The sequence below is a fragment of the Columba livia genome, chromosome 3, assembly GCF_036013475.1.
Source record: "Columba livia isolate bColLiv1 breed racing homer chromosome 3, bColLiv1.pat.W.v2, whole genome shotgun sequence".
NCBI classification, from domain to species: Eukaryota; Metazoa; Chordata; class Aves; order Columbiformes; family Columbidae; genus Columba; species Columba livia.
The window spans coordinates 27,557,908-27,585,763 of NC_088604.1; the positions used below are offsets into that span (position 1 = coordinate 27,557,908).

The 27,856-nt window shown below is 38.2% G+C and overlaps 1 protein-coding gene across 13 annotated transcripts in view; it reads right to left on the minus strand.

Annotated features, from left to right (window-relative positions):
* Window positions 1–27,856, minus strand: part of KHDRBS2 (KH RNA binding domain containing, signal transduction associated 2) — a 351,333-nt gene that overhangs the window by 120,133 nt on the left and 203,344 nt on the right. For 11 of the 13 annotated variants that reach the window (XR_010471176.1, XR_010471171.1, XR_010471174.1 and 8 more), the window contains exons 5-7: window positions 14,164–14,291; window positions 12,634–12,829; window positions 697–747 (exon numbers count right to left, since the gene is read on the minus strand). Coding sequence is in view for 4 of the 13 variants with exons in the window: in XM_065056195.1 (XP_064912267.1) it covers window positions 697–747; window positions 12,634–12,829; window positions 14,164–14,291 (375 nt within the window). In the remaining 9 variants the exon portion in view is untranslated. The remainder of the gene's footprint in view (window positions 1–696; window positions 748–12,633; window positions 12,830–14,163; window positions 14,292–27,856) is intronic. The other 2 variants (XM_065056196.1, XM_065056199.1) reach the window with 1 other exon arrangement.

Genomic DNA, 27,856 nt, shown 5'->3' on the forward strand with positions numbered 1-27,856 from the left:
TTGTAGACTCTATAAGTATGTGCTGTTTGAACTAATAAAGTGAACTATGCTTTATCACTCACATTGAGTCGTCTCAGCTTGTTCCTCCACCGCTCAAAGAGGACCATGATAATAAGACAACTTATAGATCCTGTATGTAAATCTGTATACATTCTGAGAATTCTGCTGGTCTTGTTAATCTGGTGTTCATTTTCTTTGCCTCTGTACTCTATTCCTCCCAGTAGATGAAGTAGGCTACAGCAACACTTGGTCTTTTTTACAGCATTTTTTATGTTGACCTTCAGAAACTTTTTTACTTAAGAAGGACAGATAAAGCAGTCATAAAATTCTAGGCTGCATCAAGCAGGCTTCAAGAAATAAAGAAGTATCAGGTTCATAACGCTTTGAACTTGGAAAAAAAAGTATATCCTTGGATTTTTCATTTTGTTTTTCTAAGAAGGTCAGCAATCTCAGGACAGTTCAAGAAGACAACCTCTGGTAACATAATAAAACTGACAGTGTAAAATCAACCAGTATTTTTAGTAGAGCAAAAGTTTTCTTTACCAAACAAATTATTATGTCAACATGCATGATTTTGAGAGGACAGAAAATGCATGAATAATAACTAAAGGTAATTCGCTCCTCAAGATAATGTTCTAGTTTTTTATCATAGCTACTCAACGTCTGAGTTGTACGAGTTCATACACTCACGCTTACCTTGGCAACAGAGATAGCTTGAAGGAGATGTTCAACAGGATTATCGCCCAACTAGGGAAGTGAAAGGCTCATGTTACTGAAACTGGGAAGTTTATTTTAATGTCTTTCAGCTTTCATTAATTACTTCTGCTCTACAGAACATTAAACAGTTTCTCACACTGCATCCAGTGACCTATTTGCTTATCCTCAAATATATAAACTCCAATCAAGTATGGATGAATTGGTATTTTCCAAACAGAGTGGAAGCTTAGTTCTTCATAACAATTCCTTTCCTTCAATACAAAAAACAAATGATTGTGTACTCTGTACACAGCTTGACTGAGGTCCTGAGGAAAGAAAGCAGATCCTTTAAAAGGCTTTTATTTCAAAATTGAATTTCACCTCAACAATGTCCTCATTCAATCGGGGACTATCAGAACAGTATTGCCTACTTGTCACATTGTAGTCTGCTTTCCTCCTAGGAAGATGATGATAGGCTCCTCAAAGCAGATAGGTAGCTGGGTATTTTTTTAAAAAATAAAACAAACAAAAAAACTACTTCCCCCCCCCCCCGTAAGTTTTCTACAAAATGAATGGTGGGTAAAAAAAATAAGCTATTTAGAATTTAAGTCCTGTTTTCAGAAGTAATTTAGGGACTCAGAAGCCTACTTTGTTTGAAAATTTTGTGTGATCTAGGATCTTAAATTTCTGGATCCTGGATAAACAAAAGAACCATACAGGAATTAATGACATCCAAGATGGATGTACTTTCTTGTATCATGTACAGGAAAAGTTCAGCAACTAAGAACGGTACCCAAGAATGGTACCCACAGTGCTGTACCCTTCAGCTGTCCTCTTGGAAAGGGTGAAAACAAAGCTTTGCATAAGCCTTGATCCTCTCCAAGATTTAGGTGCTGTTGTTTGGGCTGCAGGAAGGCAAGTCCGGCTCTCAGCACTCAGACCTCTCTGGTGGTGTGGTGTGCACATTAGTGCTCTACAAATTCTGCAAGAGGTCAAGTCTTTCTTTTATAAAGAAATTGAAAAGAATAGAATAAAAGTAGTCCTTTCACTCTTTCTCTCTCTCTTTTTTTTTTTTTTTTTACTCAGTATTTCATTCATCCAAGATGTGAGACACTGAATTTCACTTTTTCCTCTGCCTTTAGGGATTTAAATCTTCATTCCTGGCTCAAGTGGATTGGGCTGCAACATATTCTACAGGAAGAAAACACTCTCACTCCCTTTTCTATTGCACTATGCATGGAAAGAAATAGGTCACATACCAACCACTGATTCAGCCATACACTTATTGACTACATCTACAACTGATGTAGTAACCTCACTTGTAATTATACTCCACTACTACACACAACAAGACTATGCAAACACGAGACAAATCACTTGCATAAGCAATTTTCTACCCCTTAGAAAATAAACAATTGAAGCCTGAGTGAAATTAATAAGACACAATTAAAACTTGATGTTTTTTTTTGTTTGTTTTTCTGGTTGCTCTGTGTTAAGTTTATCATACACAAGACACCTCTGCTGCTTTTTCCAAAACGGCAACTTACGATAGGTACCTCAAGAGAAATAAATTAGAAGTACTCCAGATGACTTTTTGGATTTATTTGTTTAGGGTGTTTGCAAGAACGGTGGCCTTGCAAGAAAGTGAAACAGCTGTTCAAGGTAAGTGAAAAATGATCCAAGTATTGTGGCTTTTAATTTATTTGATGGATGCACTCAGATTCAACAACTGTATTTCCATGATTCTTCCCCTTTCCCTTTCCCTTTCCCTTTCCCTTTCCCTTTCCCTTTCCCTTTCCCTTTCCCTTTCCCTTTCCCTTTCCCTTTCCCTTTCCCTTTCCCTTTCTCATCCTCCTTGCTACATTGTCCACATTTAAATTTGGTAAAATTTAACTTGCAACAAAACACAGGTCCCTTCTGCATCTCCCCCACAGCCTGATTTACATGACCTTGACTTACTTGTTTATAAGCCCTTTTCTTCTAGTTAACTGATGCAGTTCTGTCAAAAATACTTGGAAATCCCAATTTCCAAAATTCTGTTTGAGTTTAAAAGCATTTATTCTTTTATTATTACTGATAATTAAATAAAATTCAAACAACATGGTGAGCTTTTACATACCTGAGCAATTTTGACAATAAAAGCAAACTAAGTCACGCTAAACCTGAAGCCATTGTCTGCAATGAGATGCAAACAGGTAATAAAAATGGAATTATATATTCTTAAAATAAGATTTATTTTAAAAGAAACAAGCATACATTTTAACTCTGCATGTCAGTTGAATAGTACAGGCAGTGTTTGCTCAAAAAGTAGAATGATTGATGGAAACTGGTTGGTAAAATAGAAAGAAATATGGTTTGAATTTCAATGAATATATTTTTTTTAATGCAAGTTATTTCAGAAAAATCCCAGCTGCAGCATGTATAAGGACTGGTATACACATGTAAAGTCTTGATAAAAACAAGTGCACAGGCTACGTGTTATTGTAGAAATCCAGTCGTGCGTAAAACGGTTCAGCAATTGATTTTCTTTGACAATCTTATTTTTAAAACATCCCAATGTATATAATTCAGATGTGTACTTGCTCATTGTATAGTTTCGTCCTCAGAAAGATTAATCAATAGTGTTAACAAGTTATTTAGAGAAGTTTTGAATGAAGGAAACTGGGAAAAGTGTGTGATTTTAATACAGGGAAAGAGAAACTAAAATATGAAAAAACTACAGTACGTGAGGTTCTATATTGCCCCAAAATAAGACTCACTTTTGGGACTTTATTTTTTTTTCCACTTTAGCTTTCTAAAAATCTGGATGTCTGAAGTTGCGAGGATGTACAGGAAGAGACAACAATCAGGACTGGAAAGTCCAAATGAAAGGTAACAGGATATGGACTTTCTAAGCTTGAAGTTGCTGTGTCCTCATTAGACTTAAATAAATTGCATCTGACAGACATTTGGTGATCAAAAGAATTGGCGGTAGTAGGCTATCTAAAGGATTATTAATATTTTCATTACGGAAACTCACTAATTGGCCCAGAAGAGTTGGAGGACAGCATGAACACCAAGGCTACAGCTAAAGCACCTATTAGGAACTGATAATCAATGGTATGCACTCCACTTGGACAGATATACTGATTTTGAGAAGTATTTAAAGGCAGTTTTACTGTATTACATAAGGTAGCACAGGGGTATGTTTGCAAGTGTGTCCTTGGGTTACTAATGTATTCTTATGATAGTAAAATATAGAGAGTATTTACCTACCTAATTCCTCTTCACAAACATTGCACTCTTTATGATTTCAGATGTTGCACTCCACAGATTTTTACAGCACACTAAGAGCTACAAAACAACCGCAGGTAGTCAAAGTGAGCTATTAGCTGTCTATGAGTAACAGCACTTGTAACGACTGTAAAAGCTATTAAAATGCAAGCAATCATAATTTCATCAGGAAAAAAAAACAGGTCTGTATGGCAAAAGAATATTTTTCATCTCTGGTCTTGTACTTTATTGTCCCAGAACCATTATACTGCATCTCCCTCTTCTAGTGATTGCCAGACTCTCTAAGAGCCCTATAGGTCAAATTCACGGTACTGTGTTTCATTACAAGATCAATTTTCTCAACATTTTTGCTACAGTTTAAAGAGGCACACTAAGTCTGCACCTTTGATAAAACACAACTGATCTGATTGTTTAAAAAATGAGCATATCTGAAAATGACATTGACCTATCTACCTGACAAAGAGGTATTCATTTGAATTTCCCAGTCACTTTAATACCATCATTGCTCAAGAAGGAAAAAAAAAATGTGTACTTCATCCAGTTCATCTGATTATACAAATAAAACAATTTTTTAAAATACTTGTTAGTATCTTCTTCCTTTCTATACTTGTTTTCTACATTTACATGTTTTTTTCCAAAAGTATATTATTAAAGAAGAAATCACACACTTTAGATTTTACTTCTCTGACCCTTCAGACTGAGTCCTTACACATTTACTCATGCACACTGCTGGCTGCAGAGGAGCTCTGCGCAATATAAAGTGCTTACAAACAGAGCGCTGGAAGAAATGCACTACATTTTTCTGTGCTGTAGCTACGGATAACATATACACATAACTGTATCAGAATGTAAGCACATATCTCTATACCCAAGTAAAGATTTACTGGAAATGCTAAGGCAGTTGGAGAGTCATAAAGCCTCCTTCCTTGCAAAGCAGCAGAGAATGGGACATTCACACGCTGTTTTGGGGAAGCAATCACTGCTGTGTGTCTCTGGATGGCTTCCAGCCAAGGGACAGCCTGAGGCAGCTTCGTCTATAACAATATACACGTGGGATATATATATGCCTTCCTATGTGTATGAGAATCTAGGCTCACATATATATTTGAGCCTACCTTAAATACCAAGAAAGAACAGGCATACTGCTGGTCAGGTGCTTCTGCAACCAAATACATGAAATAATTCATTGACCACAAACCTTTTTCTTCCTATGTATAACTGAAATTCAGGATTGCAAATACACTGAACATAATGAGGGAGAAAAGATCACAGGCATGTAAGACTAGTTTTCAGGCCTCTTCTTGTACCAAATACAAATCCCCTTTTTCAATTATCCTGAGTAAATTCTAAGTGTATGGATAGAGGCAACTGGCTAAAAGGTCCATCAGCCACAGAATGAAACAGAACTGTGCTCTCTAATACTTGTCTTTGATTTTAAGTGCAGTTGATATGTATGTATCTCTGCAGTTCCATGCAGAATTATTTTTTGCAAGATGACAATGTCACAAATATACCGAAGAGAAGAATACAGATGAAGTCTGATGACAACTTCCTGCAACACGAAGTATTTTTTAAATACATGCCCTTTAAATTCCAGTAAAACTAAAATACTACTTTGAACAATCCATAAAAGATTTCTATTAATATAAACCAGTTCTTGAACGGTGCATTTTACTACATTAATAAAGCTCATGTTTTAGCTACAGTGAAAATTCCTAATAAATAAATACAATACATAAACCAGAAGTATTCTGTTAGCTGTACACTATCGATTGATATAAAGAGCATGCTGTTTATCTACTACAACAAAGTCACACTAATCTGAGTTTTCCAAAATGCTAGACTGAAAACCACATGAATAAGGCTGGTATGCTGGAGGCAGGGCTGGTGTGATAATGGTAAGTGCCACAGCATCTTACCGCCCAGAGCCCTTCCTGAAACCAGAGCTCAAGGCTTCTGTAATTGCCTGGCACAGCTGAAGCCTCTGCGCTTACCAGTCTGCAAGAAACAGTAGCCTGCACCAAGCTTTTCTCATTACCACTGAATTTAAATGTGTCTGGCTCCCCCGGAACTCACCAGTCCAAAACTATTCAACTTTTTAATACCTTGGTGAACTTAATCTGGGTAAGAAACTTTGAGAAGTGAAAGAGAAAACCCAAGCCTTCCATCTGAGCTGAATTCACAGAGTAACTGAACTCACAAGAACTCTAATTAAATTGGACTTGTCCCAAATCTTTAACAATAATTCCCTAAGTTTGTAAGAGTTTGTAAAAAACCCAAAAAGTTTATGACTCACCTTTGTAACCTGTCATAAAAAGGACAACATGGGTGCAGACACAGTCACATGATAATGCTTAGCCAGCATATACCTATGGAGGTATTTTGTAGCAACCAAGACTGTACTCCATCAAATAAACAGCCAAGTGACATGTGACAGATCCAAGTGACAGTAGACAAGTATTTTTGGTAACAGGTTCCTGAACAATCACACTGTTTAATGATCAAATGGTGCAGTGAATGATGCAGGCAAATTCTGTCTCTATGGAAAATACTGCATATATATTTTATGTAGGATCTTATGAATATAACCTCATACACCATGAATATTTAAGGACCATATGAAGGCTGGATGATCAGTTGAGAGATGCCCTTCACTTAGATCTCTATATAACAAATATAAATATTTATTAGGTTGTAGTTGTATTACCATCGTGTTTAATACTAAAACATACAGCTGCATCAGCATTTTCTTTTATTCTCTGTCTAGCATAGAAAATAGTTTTGAACTGAAAACTTGGTAACTAATGTCAAGAGGAGAATTATTTTTGCCAAGGAAAGCATGAAGGGGACAGCAGAAGGGCTTATGCTCCATAAAATCCTTTTGCAGCATTCATAAGTAGATGTTGGGAGTTTTACGTATTTTATGAGTAAAGTTTAACCCATTGAGTAACTATGATTATCACAATCAAATCAAAATGAATCAAAAAAACCAATATAATAAAGTCTGCTTTAGAGTACATGGTCAATTTGTGAGAAATTCATAGAAGTGATGAATCTGAAAGCAGTATTCACATTTATTGATGCATTGCTCTCAGGACAGTTCCTTTGGTTTCATGGGGCAAGTCTGATTTATTCAGATATCATCTATAAGAATAAGATCCAAACTACAGTTTGCACAGGTAAGCAAAAATCTCTAGAACTACAGGTTCCCAGACACTGAAGGCTTAATGCTGACTGTGGGTTTTGCACTTAGAAAAACATGAAAAAGTTGCTACTACTTTAATTCTGTATTTTTTGCTGTATTTTTTTGCAATAAGTACATTTATACTATCGACGGACCAAATTCTCTGAAGTTTGAATAACTAACAGAAAAATCCACTCTACCTTTGTGAGACCATAATTCGCAGTATTCATCTAAAGCTCAATAGGGTCTTTCACATAATATAAACATTATCCTGTTTATCGCTATTATGGTAAAAATAAAATTTGATTTTCCAAGCCACAGAAGATGTAAGTTGAATATAGCTTAGCTCTTTTTCTATGTGCCTTGCGCACAAATAGGTAATCAATCATATTTAATCAATGTGGTGTTCAGCCGTGCGGATTCCCATGTCTATAATTCCAGCTTCATTCAAATGCTCTTTAGTCTCAGTACATTCTTCATTGATTTTTTTTCATCCAAAAGAGGCATAGAAATAGATAGGTGGTACATATTAAAACTTGAAAATATCAATTTAGAAAAAAGAATGGAAATAATCCCCTTTGACCATCATTATGTCCAATATATTTCACTATTTCAAGGTTTGGAACAGGTCTTCTTAGTTGTCTGTGCCTCACTCTCACTGAAAATATAGGAATGGACTTCACAAGTAGCAGAATTAAGTACAAATTGCTCACCTTAACTTATTCATTAAAGCAGTAACACAGGCGCAAACATGCCATGAAGAGGAAGTGTAGGTCTTCATACACAATTTCCATCTACATTCGCAAGTGGCAGACAGAATGGATTTAAAAGGCCTATGAGATCCAGCTTATAACAGTAAACAAAGCCTCCGCAACCACATTTTTGGGGACCACAATCTCATGTAAATGTTAATTATCCTTTTTAAAATGTTAAAGTGTGACAAAATGCCTCTTATTGTCAGTCTTTTCATTGTCTAGGTTGGCACTGAATAAACATGAGCATAGCTGTTTCAGTTTGTTTGAAAACTATTGAAAAATGTAAATAACCATTGAGCTTAGAACAAACAGTTGAATGTGGCATTTGCTTTCATTTTAAATAGCTTGAAATGAGAGGAAGAACAGCATGACATTAAAAGCACAATCTATCTTATTATGTGGCTCTTTTCCAGAGACTTTCTAAAAGCATTGCTCTTCACTTACTCCAGGAGATATCAAGAAGCTGCATTTGGTTAGTTTGATCAGTGAAATGAGAAGTGAGAGAGAACATTTGCATTTAAAATTGCTCTTTAATCTGGCTGTCCTAGACCTAGGAGCTGTACCGGCTTCTCAGTGTCTCGACAGACTGGCCTATTTCTTGCAAACAAATTATGTATTTCTTTGCAAATACAAGAAACTCATCTAAGTATTCATACTGAATGGCTTTTTGTGCAAATGTCCCCTTTTTTATCCAGGAGTAAAAAGTCTTCTTTCTTATCTGGGAGCAAAAATGCAAAATATAAAAGCAATGTGTATTTTAGTCCCAAATTTATTCTGTTTTGGTAGTTCTTTCCATCTGGGTTAAGGGAAGAAATGCTAAATCACTTCTAGACTCACATTAGGCCTCTTAGAAAGGCTCACTGTCGCTCTTAAAAAACGTAAAGAAAAATATCACTGCATAGCTCTCTGCTAGGTTCTGATTCAGAAGGAAAAATACAGCTCCAGAGTCAAATACCTTTCAAAACAGATTTGAAAGCAATGGTATTTTTGGCTTATATTTGGGTTAAGCACCCTTCAACTATATAGCTTTAACCTCAAGTGAAAAAGGCTGCATGTTCAGATTAATACATATTGTGCCTAACACTGGCTTTACTGCTTCGATAGAATGTTCCTTCCAGCAGAAGACCTACTCAAACACTTCACTTCTGTATAAATCATGAACCTCAATCAGTCATGTCTATTGCCTGTTTCCTAAGTCACCAATAAGACCTTAGCCTTTTAAAGTTCCTTATACTTGTTAAGAATAGACTCCAGAAGTCTCCCCTCAATCTGTAAGGATGACATCGCTGTTATTTTTCCTTACTATATGCTTACTACATTACTTATATATTCAAATCGATCATAAAAGTAGATGTCCAACCAAACAAATCTTAACTTTTTCAATGAAAAAAATAGCACAAAATCAATCTTACTATTCTCTTTGTCCATAAAGGTGATGATGCAGGACTGAAATAGTGAATATTGACTGAATATTTGAACTCATTTTCATTTACCATCTCCTACCTTGGTCATCCACAGTTGTCATCCATAATGACAAACCACACTGTGTGGTTTTCAGTAAAAAAACTAACAACAAACAAACCCAAACCAAAACAATCAACCAAACAACAAAAAACCCACAATGGAACCCGAGGTCCAGAAGGCTGGCTTTTAATGAAATTCTGAATCCTTTTCAGCAGCTAGAGACACCTTCAGTATGGTGGTGTTTGTGGACTAGTGGTATAAAATTGTATCTCAGAGAGTAATGACAAGGGCTAAGCTCAGCTTTGTGAAAGAATCTTCTGAAGAAAGTTCACAATGACCAAGTCAACCTTCTGCTCTGAACTGCACTCTGGTGGACCTGTCCTTCAGCTTCAGGAGCACGTACAGATTGGTCACACTGAACTAAGATCAGTCACTTTGAACAGCACTCTTAATCACCAGGTTACAAACCCAGGACCACCTCTCTGATCCCAGAAGCTGCACAGCAGCTGTTCTAAATTCACACACAATGAGCTTTTTCTAAAGTGAGGAAGGTTCACTTAGTAACTATTTCTTCTGTGTTTATGTTCTAATGGCTGTGCCTCCTCTTCCTGTGGGTAGTCTTCTGAACTTCCTCTGAGATACTATGTATGCTGCACCCAATAAAAGCTATATAGCTGTTTCAAAAGCAAGTAAAGAAAAAGGCATGAGGTGTGTCACTCCCCCTTCTCTCTCTAGCCCTCTTATTTTCTGAAAGTTCTTCTAAATTATTTTCCCTTTTTTATGGCCTGACATTCAAAATGTTGAACACGAATGTACAACGACAAGACTTCACTTTTCTTGATAAACTTTTAGACGTTTGCTTTTACGAAGTCTCAGAAAGGTCATCAGGAAACCTCAAAATATTTAGATACTGGTTAATTATAAAGGAGTGATTCAAACTTTTAAATGCTTTTCCAAACTGATTTGAACAGTGAGGTGTTTCAAGGTCAAACAGTCAATACAAGCTCTGATTAGTAGAGCTGAGCAAATATCTAAAGATTTTGCTCAGGAAAAGCTGTTTAAACATTTTAAAAAATTCTGCTGCAGCCACTCTATTCTTTTTCTTGAGTTCACTTTCAGCTCAGCATTCAAATGACTATATTCTGTTAGAGAAAAGAAAAATCAAAAATGTGGATACTCACAATCAATGACATTGCATTCATGTGCACAACTAATCAAAGCAATGGTGCTTGCATATAGTAGGCAAAAATTAGAGTGAAATACCGTAACAAAAATGAAAAGCATAAACACATAAAGAAATTGCAATATTCTGGTGGGTTGCCTACAAGCAGAAAATGAGACCAAGTAAATTGGACAAATTATTCAGTATAAATTAATTTTTCATCTCTAGGATTCAGTGTGAAAGAACAACAATTACACATGACATTTGTTGCTAGTCAACAAACAGATCCACTTGCTTTTAGTATCCAGTCAGATATGTGATGCAGTGGTGCATTTGCGAAGAAAACAGCAAAATTAAAAATATTTTCCCCTAAAATATGATTGACAAGTTCATATATAGATATATGACAGTGAACTTTTCCTTCTACCTGTACACCATCGGTTTTAATTATTATCTTAGTCCATAAGTAATTTTTGCAAAATGACAAGAGATTTTCATTGCAAACTGGTGGATGACAGCAGGTCAGGGGAAGCCCCTATATTCCCAGCCGTGGAATACAGATGTTGAAAGGACACAGAAGATGGAAGGATCTCCAAAACATCTGAATTTTTCCTATAAGGCAAGATGTTTCTTGCTGCTATCTAAGTAGTCAAAATAGAAACACAAACACATTTGTTTGTTTTTACTGGAGTAATCTATCGCAAACTAAAATGACTCCTTTAATTGTGTGTATATTTTGTGCTCCTGAGAGTGTCACCATTTCGAAACAACGCGGAACTGGCTGAATGCTTTCCTAATTTGATAGAAAAGCTGCCTCAACTTCTCCTCCTGCTTTCCACATATTTGCCATTCAGAAAAAGCATAAGAAACATTCCCTAAAAACTGTTTAACACTCTAGGACGTTTACCAGTACTGTAGATGGGGAAAAAATATTAAAAAAAAAGAGAGAAGATATACCTGTAATCTTAATCTCACATTACAAGGGTTCTGTTTTGAAATTTGTCACTCATGGATTAGGAAAAGACACAGTTCTGCACAGAAAGGAAGGTCTCATACATTTTGTTACTAAGGGATAATATACTATCTACCAAGGAAGGGTATATTCTTTACATTCATTTTTTTAGCAGAGCTTTTATCTCATTTAAAGATTGAAACTGTTGAGGTAACAGAGAGTGACTTTCTTCCCCTCTTTTGCAGTTGTTGTTCAGTTGTGACATCCCTGATTCGAAGCGGCCATGATCTAATCTCTACTCTGAAAATACAGATGGCTGAGTAAAGCTTTACCAACAAAGATTAATTTCTGTTTCAATTTCCTTTCTTCTGTTCTTGGAAAACTATTAACTGAATAAAACTACATCTTCTCAATTATAGTGTGATAGGATTACAGGAATGGATGGGATGTGCATCTTACCCTTGGATTTGCCACAGCTGGAAAAAGTCAGACATCATATTTGATGGTGCCTTCTCCTCTACTTGGATATCTGTTGTTATGGTGACAGTTCCATGAGGGAACACTAATGAAGATCACTTGAAAGCTTTAATGTTTACAGCACAATTATTTTTAACACCTCGTAAGAAAAGGTGACAGTTAGTACTGCTCCTTGCTAAATCTGCATCATTGTATCAGCTTTCATGAAAATTACTTGAATTTCTATTTGTTATGTAACTATAGCACTATGGTGAACACAAATATACATATATATATTTATAGGTAATAAAAAGGATTTGGAAGAACAAAAAAACCCATGTTCTCACGAAGGATAAAATCTGTTATTCCTAAGAACCTGACTACAGTAACAAATAGCTTTTAGTTATAATTTAATCTTGAGTATATCTGTATTGCTCTTTGTGATGCCCTGAGACCTACCCAGCACCACCTTCTCATATCCCAAAGTAAGCTGTGAACAATTCTACGAACCCCCAACACCCAAAACACACAGGTCTGTAGACACACCACATCACTGAGACTATAATTCACCAGCAGGAGTTAAGTAGGAGAGACACAGCAATTATTGGCCTGGAGTCTTCCAACCTAGCAGCGCTTGATGTTCACCACAGAGTTTGGCTCATATATGTTATAAACGCATGTGGTTACTTACATATTCTTCATAGGCCTCGTGTGTGGGTGGCGGGGGTGGCCTGTAGCCCGGCACAGCCGGGGCACCCCTTGCTCGAGGAGTGGGGACACCCCTTGCCACTGGGGGGACAGGGAGGGCTCCACGGGTCACCGGCGCTCCTCTGGGTGCTTGGGCACCTCGTCCGGGTGGGGGTGGAGGAATCGCACCCCCACGTCCCCTGCGGGGAGCAAAAAGCAGTGATCACTTCAGCGGGAGCAGCAAGGCAGGACATGCAAACGTTACTCCGTTCTAAAGGCCCTTATATTTCTACTAGTATTTAAAGTATCGTATAACTGGCATTTTGGCAGCTACAATGTCAAGCACTTTTAGGCAAGATCTCAGGAAGAACTCATATTATGAAAAGGCATGCCTTTTACACCTGATCCTCTTGTTGCTTGTGCTAATGAAATTCTGCATTATCGTGTGAGGAACTGTTTCTGTTGCTCTCAAACTATTTTAGAAGAGCAGTCATCACTCTCATTCTAGTGTTTATTGGTGGGTGGGAAAAACTGATTGGCAGAAGATGATGCAGGATGAGAGAAACTTGCAAGGCAAAGTAGAACAACTGTATACAAAGAGAGCTTCTGAGCCCCCAAAGATTTTGAGTGGAAGATGGTCATGAATGACAAGTGTAAAAAATCCTGTGTATGTGCATTATCTACTGATAAAAAATTCCATTCAAAAAGAACTGAGGGAAAACATGACAAATTCAGGGAAAAAAAAAAAGAGAGGTCATAGGGAAGATCAGCCAGTTCAATTACCAAAGAACAACTCCTCTGCCAGCATAAAATTAGGTACCTCCAAATCCCATTTGCTAGAAAATAAAAGCGGGTTTTTTAAGACTCATCCTGAAATGATCTCTATGGATGCCTAGAAGTATCTGGGTAACTTAGATGCCTGAGGCAACAAGTTTCTTAAGGGTTCACAGTGAAAAATGAGTCTGAAAGACTGTATTAAGATTATACACTGGTGTTAAGAACCAGCAGAGCTATCTGTTGCCCTTACATGAAAAAATACTTGGAAGAATTCAGGAGACATTCGTACACCAATGTTTTTAGATGATGCCAATAAAATTCATATCAAACTGATAACACATACAACAAACAATATATAATGCAAAATATATTATAGATACAATATGCATGCAAATAAAGTTGCATGCAGACTATGTAGCCTCCTCTGACTATGCTATTTTATTGACCAATGATTTTATGCTACTGACCATACCAATTCTGTATTGGCACAACAATATACTTTACTAGAAATATCCTTGCAGTGGCTTCATATTCTGCTCTGATTTGTAGTTTGATACTTGTATACCACCCACTGCTATCTGTGAACTGTAGCTCCTAGAACATGGCACAACACAGGCCAAACAAATTATCAGAAGAAAAACATTTTGATTTACTGACCATTATGTATATGTGATTTTTTTTTTTTAATGAACTACGCTTGCTTTCCCACTGTTTACACTTTCTAAAACTATTAACATAATAGCTCGGGCTACCACACCTTGAAGGAGCTGCAGGTGGCACACGGATCCCTCTTCCTCGAATGCCCCGTCCACGTGCTGAATCCTCAGAACCATTCAAATACGACAGTTCTCTCAGCTGCTCCTGACGAATTTCATCATTATAATCCTGAAATGCAAAAGGTGAAACTTGCTGAAGCTTTGATTTTTGGCTGAACTGCCAAACCACCCAAACCAGAAGCCACATGGATGGTATTTGGGTGAATTACTTCACACCACCACCTGTATGCTGAAAAAACATCCAGTGGGAGTGGACAACTACCTATAATATGTGGACAGAAATTTATATGGGTAGTTAAGGTGGCCATAAAGAACATGTACACAGAAAATAAACACACAAGGCACAGAAGGCACAAACATAAAGCAAACACCAAGAACTTATCTGTATACAAGATGCAAATGGACTTTCACATACAAAAGGTAGCAATCTCAGACAGCTTGAAATTAGATGAAAAATTGCATTTTATATATATATTTATATTTATATATATATATATTTTTTTTGGCAGACATCCCTGGCTACCTTTATGCACTCAAAACACAAATTCCACCTTGTGTTGCACCTTAGCATGCAAAATTTAGACTAGATTAATTTGATCCAATACCAATTAGCATCACTGAATGTAGCCTTCAGTTATCCTGCATATCCACTAAACTTCTGAAAAGAAGTTTCTCTTTAGGAGTTACAAGTAACCAAGCTATGTTTACCACATAAACTTGTTAAATTATATAAAACAGGGTCACTGTAAGACTGCAGGGTAAAGACTCTAGCACTGCAAGCTTCTGCTGGCTCAGTAAACAGAACATCGGATGAATTTCCTTTTCTTGCTGATACACAAGACACAATATTGGGCAATTTTTACTTATTTTCCAGCTTTTGTCTCAGACAGAAGTTCCTTTTTTCTTTAGCTTCCTTCTTTTTGTATTCAGCTCTTTGCCACTGCAGTAGCTGGGTCTGCAGCAGCAGAACTGTGTGGAAGCTAATTAGTGTTTCAAAATAGAAAGGATTATTGAATATCAGCCCTTCAGTCTTTCCATCCTCCCATAGGTGACTGACATTGACTGTCATGCAGCTTTTCGGGTGGGGGACTGTCCAGGATGCACTACAAGTGACACCTCTTTTTAGCTTAAGACCAAGTGATCAGTGAGATGGCACTGGGGCATTGCTCATTCATTCTCTTTCTCAACTTCCTGGAGTCATATAGATATAATAAACTTCTTTTGTCAGCAAACTGGGCAGTAGATGGCTGACACACTGAACAACAGAGCTGCAATTTATAGGGACCTTGAGAAGATTGGAGGACCAATGTAAACCTCCTGTGGGTCAACAAGAAGCAGTGCAGTCTTCCGCCCATGGGCTGGAATAAGAAAGGCCACACGTGCCTAGAGGCTGGGAATTAACAGACTGAGTCAAAGCATTGCTGAAGGTGATCTGGTGGACAAGTGGTGGAATATCACCCATCAAGGTGCTCTCCTTTGGGAATCAGGTACTTTTTGTACTGGGCTACATTAGAAAGAGTGCTGCCATCAGCTTGACAGGAGCCACTATTCCCTTATACTGGCTGGGTCTCAAGAGTATTTTGTCCAAGTTTGGCCCACCAATTCAAGAGGGACATGGAGAAACTGAAGAAGGTCCAACAGAGGACTGATTACAAGAATGGTCAGAGGCTTAGAGGAGAGACTGAATGAGGTGGGCTTCTGTAGTCTGTTGAAGAGACTAAACATGTACTTACACAGGAGCTACACAGTGTTGGAGTCAAAGTCCTTGGCAGTGAGGGGCAATAACTGCAAGAGGTGATTTAGGAGATTCAGGATGCCCATGAGGAAGAAGTCCTTCACCAGAAGGACAGTGCAAACCTGGAATAGTCTACACAGATAGTTTCGAGACTCAACCAGACAAAACCTTGCCTTCCCTGGTTTATTGTTTTTTGGTGGTAGTAGAAGTGCTTTGGAGTGGGAGACAGAAATAGATGACCTCTAGAGGACTCTTGAAACAGATAATTCTGTGATTCTGTGAAGTTGTCATCCATCTTCCTCTGCGCCCAGAATACTCTTTATAGATTCCCCTGTTGAATAGATGCTATTGTTGGAAAGGAGGGCCCTTTGGTAAATCTGATTTATGAAATGAATCAACTTATTCTAGAAGACAAAACCCAACTCTTGTGTTAGACAGATGAGAAGGTGGTGGACTGAAGCAGGTAGGAATGGTGAAGGGGTGGAGAAATGGGAGAGGAATGAGAGGAATTTTTCAGACAGCTTTGCCACCAGTGTGTTTTTTGTTGGTTGGTTGGTTGGTTGGTTTGTTTGTTTGGGGTGTGTGGATTTGTGTGTGTGGATGTGTGTTTTTAATCTCAGGAATACATCCCAAAGAGACTTCACAAAAGAGTTAATCTTCTTTCTTTCCACAAAACCAAATATAAGGTCCAGGAAATCTGTTTGAACATACAATGCTGATCTTATGTGTACTGAGACAGTGCAGACCTGGTTGTAATTTCCCTTCTAAATTTCTAGGGAGTGCTGCCGAAATAACATATACTAATGAAATTCAGAAAATAGCTGAATTTATACAATATAATGCATGATATTTGCAGCAGAATCATAATTAAAAACCAAATCCCTGATTTGCTAATAAACCAGGAAATGGCTTTCAGTTCACACCAATCACCAAATCTTTTTCACTTTTTCCCTATCATTCTAACATTAATGTGAATAAGCCAAAGACCTCTTCCTCTGTAAAACACAGAGGGAAAAACACAAATAGAATCAATATGGCCACGTTTACAGCAATAGCTGAATAGGTACCATCTACTGTGCCTTGATTAGTATCATCTGTTATTCACACTGGCTTTACAGGGATTAGGACTTCAAACCTGCTGATTGAGTTTACCCTTCACATTCCACACTGGTGCTAGGACTGAACTTCATTAATAATACAAGTAAATTTTCTAGGAAAAAGACGGGAGAGAAAGGACCTGCAAGGAGTAGAAATTAGAACTTTCTGTGTTGCTGCTTTAATCCCTCTCCTTTGTAACACTGCTGTATAAATTAATTTCTACCAGAAATTTCCTCAAAGCTGCTATTGCTTGCTCAGATACACATATCACTTAAAATCTTAGTATTGTCCAAACAGAAAATCCAAATTAAAATTATAAAATACTGCAATATGTAAATCTGCACCATTTTGTTATGCAATGCTCTTAGTTTTTCTACAGGTTATTTACTGCATGCCCAGCTAAGAAATATGTACAATGTATTTTGAAATGGCAAGGAAAAGACAGCAAAGTACATGGATGACTCTAATTAAAGTGCTGGGAAGGGTACCCTGAAAAAGAAAGGTTTCAATTAAAAAAAACCCCAAACCTCCATATAGATCGTTAATCTTACATGCCCTTTAAAAAGCATAATAAAAATAATAAGCTTCTAAACCCGAAATCCGAAATTATTGCTTCACCCTCTTCATTAAACAGAAACATAACACAGAATTAATCTTTCAGAACTGCTACATGAGTCTAGCTAGAGACAGAGTATCCTGCTGAATATTTAATTGTAGCTGAGTTCAGAGCCCAGCACATGAGCAAAATTATGCTGCTGATGCTTCATATATATCTAGTCCCAAGAGCACATACAAGATATTGCAAGACATACCTGTACTGAAGAAAGCATAATGAAGTAGCTACACAGTGCAGTAGTATATTGTGTTTCAGAAAAAAACCCATTCCTCATATTAAAATAAACTCATGAGAAATGTTCTGTACTTCTTAGTTTTTCTTCCAGCTCTCTAATAGTCTTATACCTATTCTTACAACTGATAATCTACATGAACATCAATGCTTTGGTCTTGTTTATATCCTTAAAGACATTATTACCTGTAAACAGCTTTTCCATTTACTGATGATACTAAGGATGCCATCTACTTGTATCATGGTGGTCAATGTTTGCAAACAACTGCTATGGGTGAGCTAAACACCCATGACTATTCACCTAAACATGTATCTTGACTTTAGAAATACCCAGGATCTACAACCTCAGCAAAGTCAGTAGCACCCAGGGTCACCATAAATTCTATTGTTTGTGTAAGTGCCTAAAAACCAAATTACATAATTTGATAAAATTTTCAGCATTCTAGAGTACATAAACTCGTTTACCCCAAATTACCAAAAAGTGGTTTATTAATGAGGGCTGGGAATTATTAACTAGGTTTGATGCCTTGACTGCTCCAGGAAGAAAGGGAAGCTGTTGGTATCAGAGTCTGACTGGTGGCAGCTCAGCCAGGGACCTCCTGGCAGCGGTGGCAGAGAGAAGCAGGCAAGAGAAGAAAGCATGTAAGCTGCTGGAGAACTCAGGAAACCATTTTGGTAAAAAATATTGAAGTATGACGCAAGCTGCAAAACCTGATCTGAATTAAAAAGAACATGTACTGACAAGGGAGGAGAGCTAATAAAGAAATCAAAGAGTAAGGCATAGACAGAGGGGACGGATTTCAGGAATATATATCTATCATTAGCATAACAAAGGCTCATAGAAGCCAAAGATAAATCAGCCCCTTAAGGACTGTGATCTCCTGTCCTGATGTGCTTTGCATGTTTAAGTTCCTTCCGTGTGTATGGATGATTTGCACTATTAATAAATATCATTACTCTTATCTATGACAGCTGCATTTCATTCTAACTTCATAGTTAAGGGAAGAGTAATTTAGGTTAAACACAAGCTACCTAAAAAATGCAGAGTTATGCAAGTCAAACCTAAAATGATAATCACAATTCTTCACATCGACAATTTTGAAGTATGAATAGGGCTCATTTGGTTCCTTATACAGATTAATTTTATAGCATACACACATTCCTTACACAGTTAAGCTAGCCATCATCATGCAAAGAGCAGCCTGTCCTCCTACTACCAGGACAGATTTACAAGTATCTTAATTCTACAGAGAAACAATCACATACTAACACCTTCCACCTGAGTGGAAAAGTAGTCAGAAAAATAAATGCTTTTCTGTGGTTATTTTCTCTATAACTCTTAACGTGCCTCCCAAAGGCCCTGAGGCATCAAAAACTCAAACGTACAGCTGGCCTGTGCAGAGGTCCTACAGTCACGGAGTTCTTGGCCTACACTCCTGAACTATGGGACACTCCCTCTCAGGCACAAAATATTCTCTGAATCTCTGTGTCACCAACGGAGAGCACCACATTCACAGACATACGTATGTCTCAGCCTGTGATCCTCTCTTCCCATGCTCAGCTAGCAGAAAGTAAAGAAGATGGATCCGAATCCAGCGACACTTCTGCAACCTGCCCAGCTCCCAGCATCAGTAAAAGAGCTCCAGGTATTTGCACTGATTCACTGAAGCTAGAGTATCTCTCTTAAATCTTGATGTTAGTACCTTGGGGCTATTTTCAGGCAGCTTAAATTTCAGTTAGCCTAGAATTTGTATTGAGACCATGCTTCAGGAAACCCACAGCCAGCCAACAGCATGCAGAAGTCCCAATGAATTTTAGCTGGTGCTAGCTGATGTGAATATGGTCCTTTTTTGGTTTGTTTGTTTTAAGATACATACTAATTTGGGGCACTAAAAGCGACATCATCCTCATGCTCCCTTGTGTAAATGGGAAACACTAAGCTTGTGAAAATAACTGGTGGTGAGGACCTTCCTGGAGTCTTTGTGTTCGCTGTGGGAGCTGTGCTATGAGTCAGCTTCAAAGCACGGTGAGAACCACGCACTGGACTCACAGGGTCAGGATCTGCAGTTTATTATTCTGAAGAGATCAAGAACCCAGAAATCCCCACTTTCTAGATGACTGATTTAATATCAGACTGTTACAAAAAAGAATAGCACTGGCTGCTCAGTACCAGAAGTGTCTGGGAAACTAAATCCCAAATTTATACAGATATTTGGTGTTTCCTGATATTTTTTTATAGTCTAAGATCCTGCTCTAAGACTCCAGTGCATCAAAAATATAAACACATCACTCTTTCCCCCGCACATATCCAAAGCCTCTTTCTATCACTCTCTACTTAGGAAACCATCTCCATCACCTAAAACTTGGGTGAGACAGTGCCTCAGCTGGGCATGCAAACTAGGTGGATGCAACTGCATCCTCAAACTTCGTTCTTTGTCTCTCTGATACAAATACAAAGTCCATTGCAAAATGTGAGATTAATTTGTAGCTGAGACTGTGCCTAACCAAGTAATTCCTACAAAGCTCATCAGAACAGGGGGTGCTGGCTCTAGCCCACCCGGCGTGGGTTTCTGATGGGTATGGCATATGTTCTCAACAGTATATGGAGCTCAAAACTGACAGCTGTTTTGATGTTCCTAGATGAGACCCATGCTCTCTGAACCCATGTTTAATGTATATGCATAGTTTCCTAGTTACCTACAGTCACAGCCATCTGTTAAGATGGCTTTTTGCCCATTTGCAGACTGGTTTGATTATTTCACTAGAGCATAGGTGCCAGGTAATGATAGCTTTAGATGGACAGCCTGTAGTGCACCACAAGTGACAATGCTTCTGCCAGAAGTCCTCCTCCGTGACTCCCATATTGCATTAGCAACACATGCCTCTTTGCATTTGCCCATATATACTGGCACCTACATAAGGCCATTTGTATGCATGCAGTTCTCTGGCAGCCGGTAATACCAATAAATACATAAAAAAATAAATATAATCCATCTGAGTCCAAGAAAGAAACGTTTTTATCTAAGCAATCAGCAGCTTAGCCAGATCCACAGCCATAAACATTACGCCCTTTCACTTGCCACATATGCAAAAAATTGCTGTCTTTACCTGTTTATAGTCTGTCTGAGAAATAAACCTTAACTGTGTGGGTCACCCTTAGAGATTGAAACACATAAAATAGGCCATACATTTCTCTCAGTAGCAGTCCGAATGTGTTGCAGCCAATATGAGTTTCAGCTTATAAATGCCTATGGGCAGAATTCAAGCAGACATAAGCTTGAACCGCGTACACTTGCCTTTGAGGTTAGTTGACAGCTGGGGGATTTGTCAGCTTGCCACAGAGAGCACTAACCCAAGCGTGGATGTCATTTTTCTCTTTGAGCATGCACAATTAAATCTGCCTGGCATCATCAGCATGGGGCACCACACTCTACAAGCAGCGTGGAAGGGAGGGGGGATGTCTTGCTTCTCAGCATCTGAAGAGAAGCTGCCAGTCCCAGAGCGTAAACTGTGCGTACACAACTGCTATGAAACTTCAACACAGATATTCTAGTTGTTGCTACGACAGGGCAAAATAAGTTTCATCTAATTGTATAGTAAATTTATTTTTTGTCATGCTAAAGAGAGCTTTCATCAGGAGATTATTCCAGTTTGCATGGAAATGCTGTTAGCCACACGAAATAACCACACTGAAGATGGGTGCATGCTGTTTGAAAAACTTGCAGAAACCTTTATTAAATTTCAGCCATTTGCCCCAATTTGTTCCACCCCTCTTGCTCACAGGCCCCCAGAGAAATGGATACCATGGTCTGTAATTCATTCAAATGACAGCTACGACGCCACAGAAGTAGGTTAGCTGACAGCTCCCTATCCCTGAATTTAATTCTGAGTGAATCCTGATTGCCAGAGCTTGTGCTTATTTACAGCTGCCACTTGAATTGGTAATATGAACAGAGGGCATATAGCAGGCAGCTGGGCGGCTGGTGTAGCCACCTACTCCTAAAGATACACTGTGGATTTGCAGTGTTTATATTGGTTCCTAGGAAGGAAGAAATGTGATATGGCTGGTCTTTCTCTGGGAAAACCCAGTTGATTCAAAGGAGGCAGGAGACTGCCGTGTGTCTTCTCCAACTGTTTGTTGGAGCTCCACTGCTAATGAGATCCCTAATTATTCTTAAGGTTGGAGCAACTGTCTACTATAGTCTACACTAAAGCCAACAAAAGTAACAAGCTATACATAGTGCCTATGTGTTTGTTGTTTTTTTTTCCAGCCATGCCGGGTGGGACCTGTATTGCCCCCCGCTAAGCCACTCCTGCAGGTTTGCAGCCCCCTTGTCAAGGATAACAGGAATGGCAACAGCAGCCAGCAAAATTCAGACACATTTACTCTTGTTTAGTGCTCCTGTCTCATCCAGCCTGGCTACAGCTGGGTCCCACATGGCACAGTAAACAAAACATGTTGCTTGACCAGAGGAGACTGGAAAGAGCAATGAAGGATAAGAAGTCTCGGCAAGAAAATATTTGACTACAGCCCTTTCTTTTATGGCATCTGAATCATCTTAGAACTTTTAAAAATACCATTAGGTGATATTCTGTACAAACTGAATCACACATTCTACATTGGGACTGAACTTGATACGTGACACAGGAATTAGTTCTTAAAGCAACATTAGTATTTTTTTTTGTCTTATTGCAATATACGGTTAAGGTAACATGGGCTGTCCTTGCAGTAAGGACTGTCTTGGTAAGCATTAAGTCTATTATAAACGCAGAGCACATATGTTCTTCATAATGCTACTAACATATACCAAAATCTATTAATAACTGTGGTTTGATTCTAAGTCAGGAGATAGCAGCGCCAGCAGCATCGCTGCCTGGCACAGCTGCTGGGCAGAGAAGAAACTAGTGGCACAGCCTGGGGCAAAGCTGGACTGACAGAGAGATAAAAGGATGAAGACTTCCCTTTCTTTGTCAGTCGTAGCAGCAGGCATGGGAACTCCTTCCAGAAACCTCAGGTCCCTACCAGGCTTGGCTCTGGAGCAGCAGCCGTGCCTCGGCATTCTCCCCAGCCAGAGGTCGAGGCAGAAAACACCGAATCTGCACTTCTCATGCCCTCCAACACAGAAATCCGACTAACCCAAACTAAACAGCACAGCACATCCTCCCCAGAGCCAAGACTTTTTTGCATACTAAGGAAAAAAATAAAACAAAACATGCTGGGAAGATGTTCTGTAATGGCACCATAAAAATACAAGAGCAATTTTCACTGCTGGAATCAAAGATATTTTAAATCTGCTTGGTCTGAGCTGCTATAACCTAAATTAGTTTCCGTATTGAGATATTTATGGATAACCAGAGTAATGATACAGAAGACAATCACAAGAGGACAAGCAGGAATGCGAGGAGTCCACATTCAATAAGAATGAGGAAAGGACTGTGAAAAGATGCTGCTATTGAATCTCAGGGTCACTGTCTGAACTGTTACAGAAACTAAAACTATTAAAATAATTTAGACTCAACTTTCTGAAGTTTATGCCAAATTAAAGTGAGAAAGAGTGCAAATATTGAAATAAATAAACAAAATATTATCAAAAGGAAAAGGAAGAAATGTATAAAATAAGAAAAGGGGGAATCATGCCATTTGAAAAACAGAATTTAAAGCAAGCCCAATAGATTGGCAAAAAGTAGTTTTTCAAGTACACTGCTTTAATAATTCCATTAGGTAGGTATGCATCAGGTATAAGATGTTGTAAGTTTTGTCTTTTTAGAATAAGGTTTGAGACAAAAGGAAAGATGACTAAGGAAATGGCAAGCAGTAAATAGGAGATAGAAAATAATTTACAAAGAAAATCTTAAAATATGTACCCAGTACAGATATACTCATTTCCAAGCGTCTCTCCAATATTTTTAAAGTACAGGGTGTATGAAAGATTAGGAATTGAGTGTATAAAACTGAGCAAGCGCTATAATTAATTCAGCCAGATATAGGTGAAAACATTGTCAGAGTTTAAAGCTCAACAGTTTAATATATAACATGATAAAAATATTATCAAGTCTCTATTTGTTATTATTTAATTTGAATACATTTTGTTATTGCATAAACCCTTGTAAATAAGATTATTCACTAGGAGATATGGCATCTGTATTTATGATGTCTCCTCTTCTGCTCTGCAGCATGCATTAAAGAAGATTTCAAGTACTTTAACCCAATTACCACTGCTTGCCTTTTTTTTTTTAATAATCAGGTAGTAAAAAGTTCTGCCTCTCAAAATCTTTTAGCTTACATTGCTTCATGGCTCGTGCATCTCAGCCATCCCTTCCCAGGTGGCTGCACAAGAAGACTGGCTTTAGATCGAACAATCTGGGCTTGAGAGGAAAAGTGAAATAAGCTCCACAGCTGAAGGACCCTCTCACTGACAATATCGAAACAGAAGCAACTGAACATCCAGATCAGGCGCAAGTATTAACCCAAGGAGTGCCAGTGTACTGGAGGGAGAGATGTAGGCTGGCATGGTTCCAGAAAATTACAGGTAAAAACCTATTTATAAACAGTACCCAGAAGTGGATAAACAGTTTTTAAACAGATGCATTTATAGCAAGATGTTCCATTTAGTATACGAAATTCTGTATTTCATCCCAGCTGCTGCATACACTTAAGTGTTGCTCCCAATATGGTTTATTCCTGCATCAGGTAACGTGGATGATATGCACTGGACATAGGAGTAAACTATTCTCAAGAGGAAATCCTCTGTTATAATGGAGAAATGCAAGTGGAATAAAAAAATGTCAGGTTTAGCTATTATATCCCTAGATAATACTAGATTCATTAGAATGACTTCTTCAACCGTTTTTTTTGACTCACAAAGCTAGTGGTGTATTTTCTTATAAACCCTTTGTTGTAGTTGTTGTTGTTTTAATAGAAACACAACATAAGCAGCACATAAATTGAATTTGCCAAGCCGATTTCCCATTCAGCACAAACGTGATATGTCTGTTCAGTGCCCACGTATGGGAGTCACCAACTGCACCTGCGCTCAGGACCGTTACCCAAACAAACCCCACAAATACACTCAAAACGGGCAAACAGAGCCTTGCTGGCTGTTAGGACAACCCTGGATGGTCTCAAATCTCACTCCTGATTTTGCTCTAGAACCTCTATTGGGGGTTTGAAATTTCCCCGATATTCTTGACAAAAAGATCCCACTGATTTTCTGTCACAAAAACCTGGGGCATGTAGCAAGTTGTGGAGATACAGGGGTTTTAGTCACATTACTAAAAATGTAAGTTTATTTTTATCTAAAAATAATAGCTAGTGCTAATAAGCCTCAGCTGTGAACACAAAATTATTAGTTGAATGACACACTGACTGTTGGTTCCTCACCTGTGTTCTGTGTTGCTAGAAAACCTCTGGTGAGCTATCTTAACACCAATGGAATAAATAGCCATCACCTTACACGTTTCCCAACTAAAAAACTATATAGACTTACAGTGTAAGTATTTGAAACTGAATACTCGTGATTGCAAAGCAAATTAGTTCCAAGCTATTATGTAACTATGATTAACCCAGTTCTGCGTTATTGATTTTAGAAGTGTGAAAATCCATGCTAGACATTCCTTCTGTTTTTCCATTCAATTCAAGTAAAATGTCCTAAATTTAATTAAATGTGTCAACTAAATACCTCGTCTTTCAATATAATAATTCAGCTTATCACAGAAACTAAGAATGGACACTAAAGAAATAACATTAATTTCATCACTGTTGTTTTGTTGAAGGAAAGAGTGTTATAAATTGAATTAATTGAGACTATTTCTTTTTTTTCATAATTCAAATGATCAGTTATTTTAACTGAAATGTATTTAATTACAACTAAAATATATTTAATTAAATTGTTAATTTCTGCTATTCATTTTAATGCCAAATCTGGATAGGTACAGGATATCAAGGTCTCATTATACATTTAAATTCAGCATAGCAAGCCAGGGCAAACACATATGACTTCATCACACCTCAAGGTGCTGAGTACTCTCAGCTTCTGGTGGCTGCAACTAATCCTACTTAGCAGCAAAGGTAGATTATTTTATTGAATTTAAGCCTTCCAGCCCTGAGGTTTATGAGATTAAATTCTCCGTTCCAGCTCTCTCCCGGGCAGGTCTGGCTAACCTGCGCTGTTATTTACACCACTGCTCAAGCTCCCAGATTCCTAAAACCTCCTATAAATAACCTGGGTTGAAAATTTCTGTCTTAACCTGAAATTTTGAAGTCCAGTCTTTCCCGCTGTCATCCCAGAGCCTCACTGAGGCATTCTGAGAATTATCAGACCTGACATTGCAGTTAAAAACACAGATTTTTTCATCATTGAACTTCATAAACTCAGTTTTATACAGCCATCACAGTATTTCAGAATGTTGCCTTTTTTCCTTTTGTTTTTCAAACCAAGCATCAGAGGTGAGCTTGGGGACTGGTTAAGGACTCAAGCATGACTTATCAGAATAACTCTTCTGTGTCCTATCGGGTCTCTGCTTCTTGTAATTTCTGAATTTTCTATTTCCGCAAACATAATTCACAGTTAGGAGAAACTAGTAATTTGAGAGCTTCCAACCAGAAAATTCTTCCAAGTTTTTCGAGCAATGCACTAGAAAAACCCACTTTCATTCTTTCTTTTTTATAATTTCTTTTCAATATCCACATCTTACCAGATGTTCTGGTTCTTATTTTGCAAGAGGTCACAACATCAGTGAAATTCAGCAGAGGAACAAGAATCCATCCTGATTCCAATACACAGAAGCTTTGGTGGCTAAGTTTTCCTAAATTTGCTAGGTCTTAGAAGAGAAGATTGTTTCTTTTCCTTACTTTACTAGAACAACCAGTTGTTATTTAACTATAATTTTGTTCTATGCTTTTGGAAAAACACTTGTTTCTTTCAAATTAATTCCAACTAACCTCTTTTTTTTTTTTTTTCCTTTCAATCAGGGCCACATATTTGAAGATTTGGAAAACAGAATTTCCACAGATCACAGCAAAAAGATTAAAAAATTACCAAAAACAATAGGTTCTCAAGCACTAATGAGTAAGTAGAAGTTTTACAAAGATGTCAGCAGATAAACTTGTCCTACACCTGGGGAGGAATAACCCCAGGCACCAGTACGTGCTGGTGGCTCCCTTGCCTGAAAGCAGTTTTCTGAAGTTTTGCAGAAAAGAGCCTTGGGGTTCTGGTGAGTAAGTAGCTGACCAGGTAGCAACAATGTGCCTTAGGGGCAATGGTATCTCGGGCTGCATTAGGAAGAACACTGCCAGCAGGTCAAGGGAGGTGATTATTCCTGTCTACTCAGCACTGGCAAGACCACACCTGGAGTACTGTGTCCAGTGCTGGGCTCCCAAGTACAAGAAGGATGTGGAGATACTGGAGTGAGTGCATCACAGGGCCACTACGACGATAAGGGACTGGAGCAGCTCTCATGTGGTGATGCTTTGAGAGCAGGGGCTGTTCAGCCTGGAGAAGGCTCAGGGTATCTTACCAACATGCACAAACACGAGAGAATGAAGAAGAGGAAGACAGACCCTCTCAGTAGTTCCTACTGATAGGACAAGGGGAAATAGGTGCAAATTGAAATGTATGAAATTTGATCTGAACACATATTTTTTTTTTTTTCTGTGAGGATGACTGAACACTGTCACAGGTTGCCCAGAGAGGCAACCACCCTTGGAGATACTCAAAAGCCATTTGGACTTGGTCCTGGGATGCTGGCTCTAGGGGAACCTGCTTTAGCAGTGAGGTTGGACTGGATGACCTCTGAAGGTCCCTTCCAACCTCAAAAACTCTGGTTCTGTGAAAGGAATCTATGTTATACATTATTTGGCAGCTTAAAAACACATTTCAGGTTCATACTAGTAGCCCATACAAAACTCTGCAGTTGCATGACTCATTTCTTACGCTGAATTAAACACTCTGACAATGTGGGCTGAAGTCACTTTGAAAAAGAATCTGTTCAACTG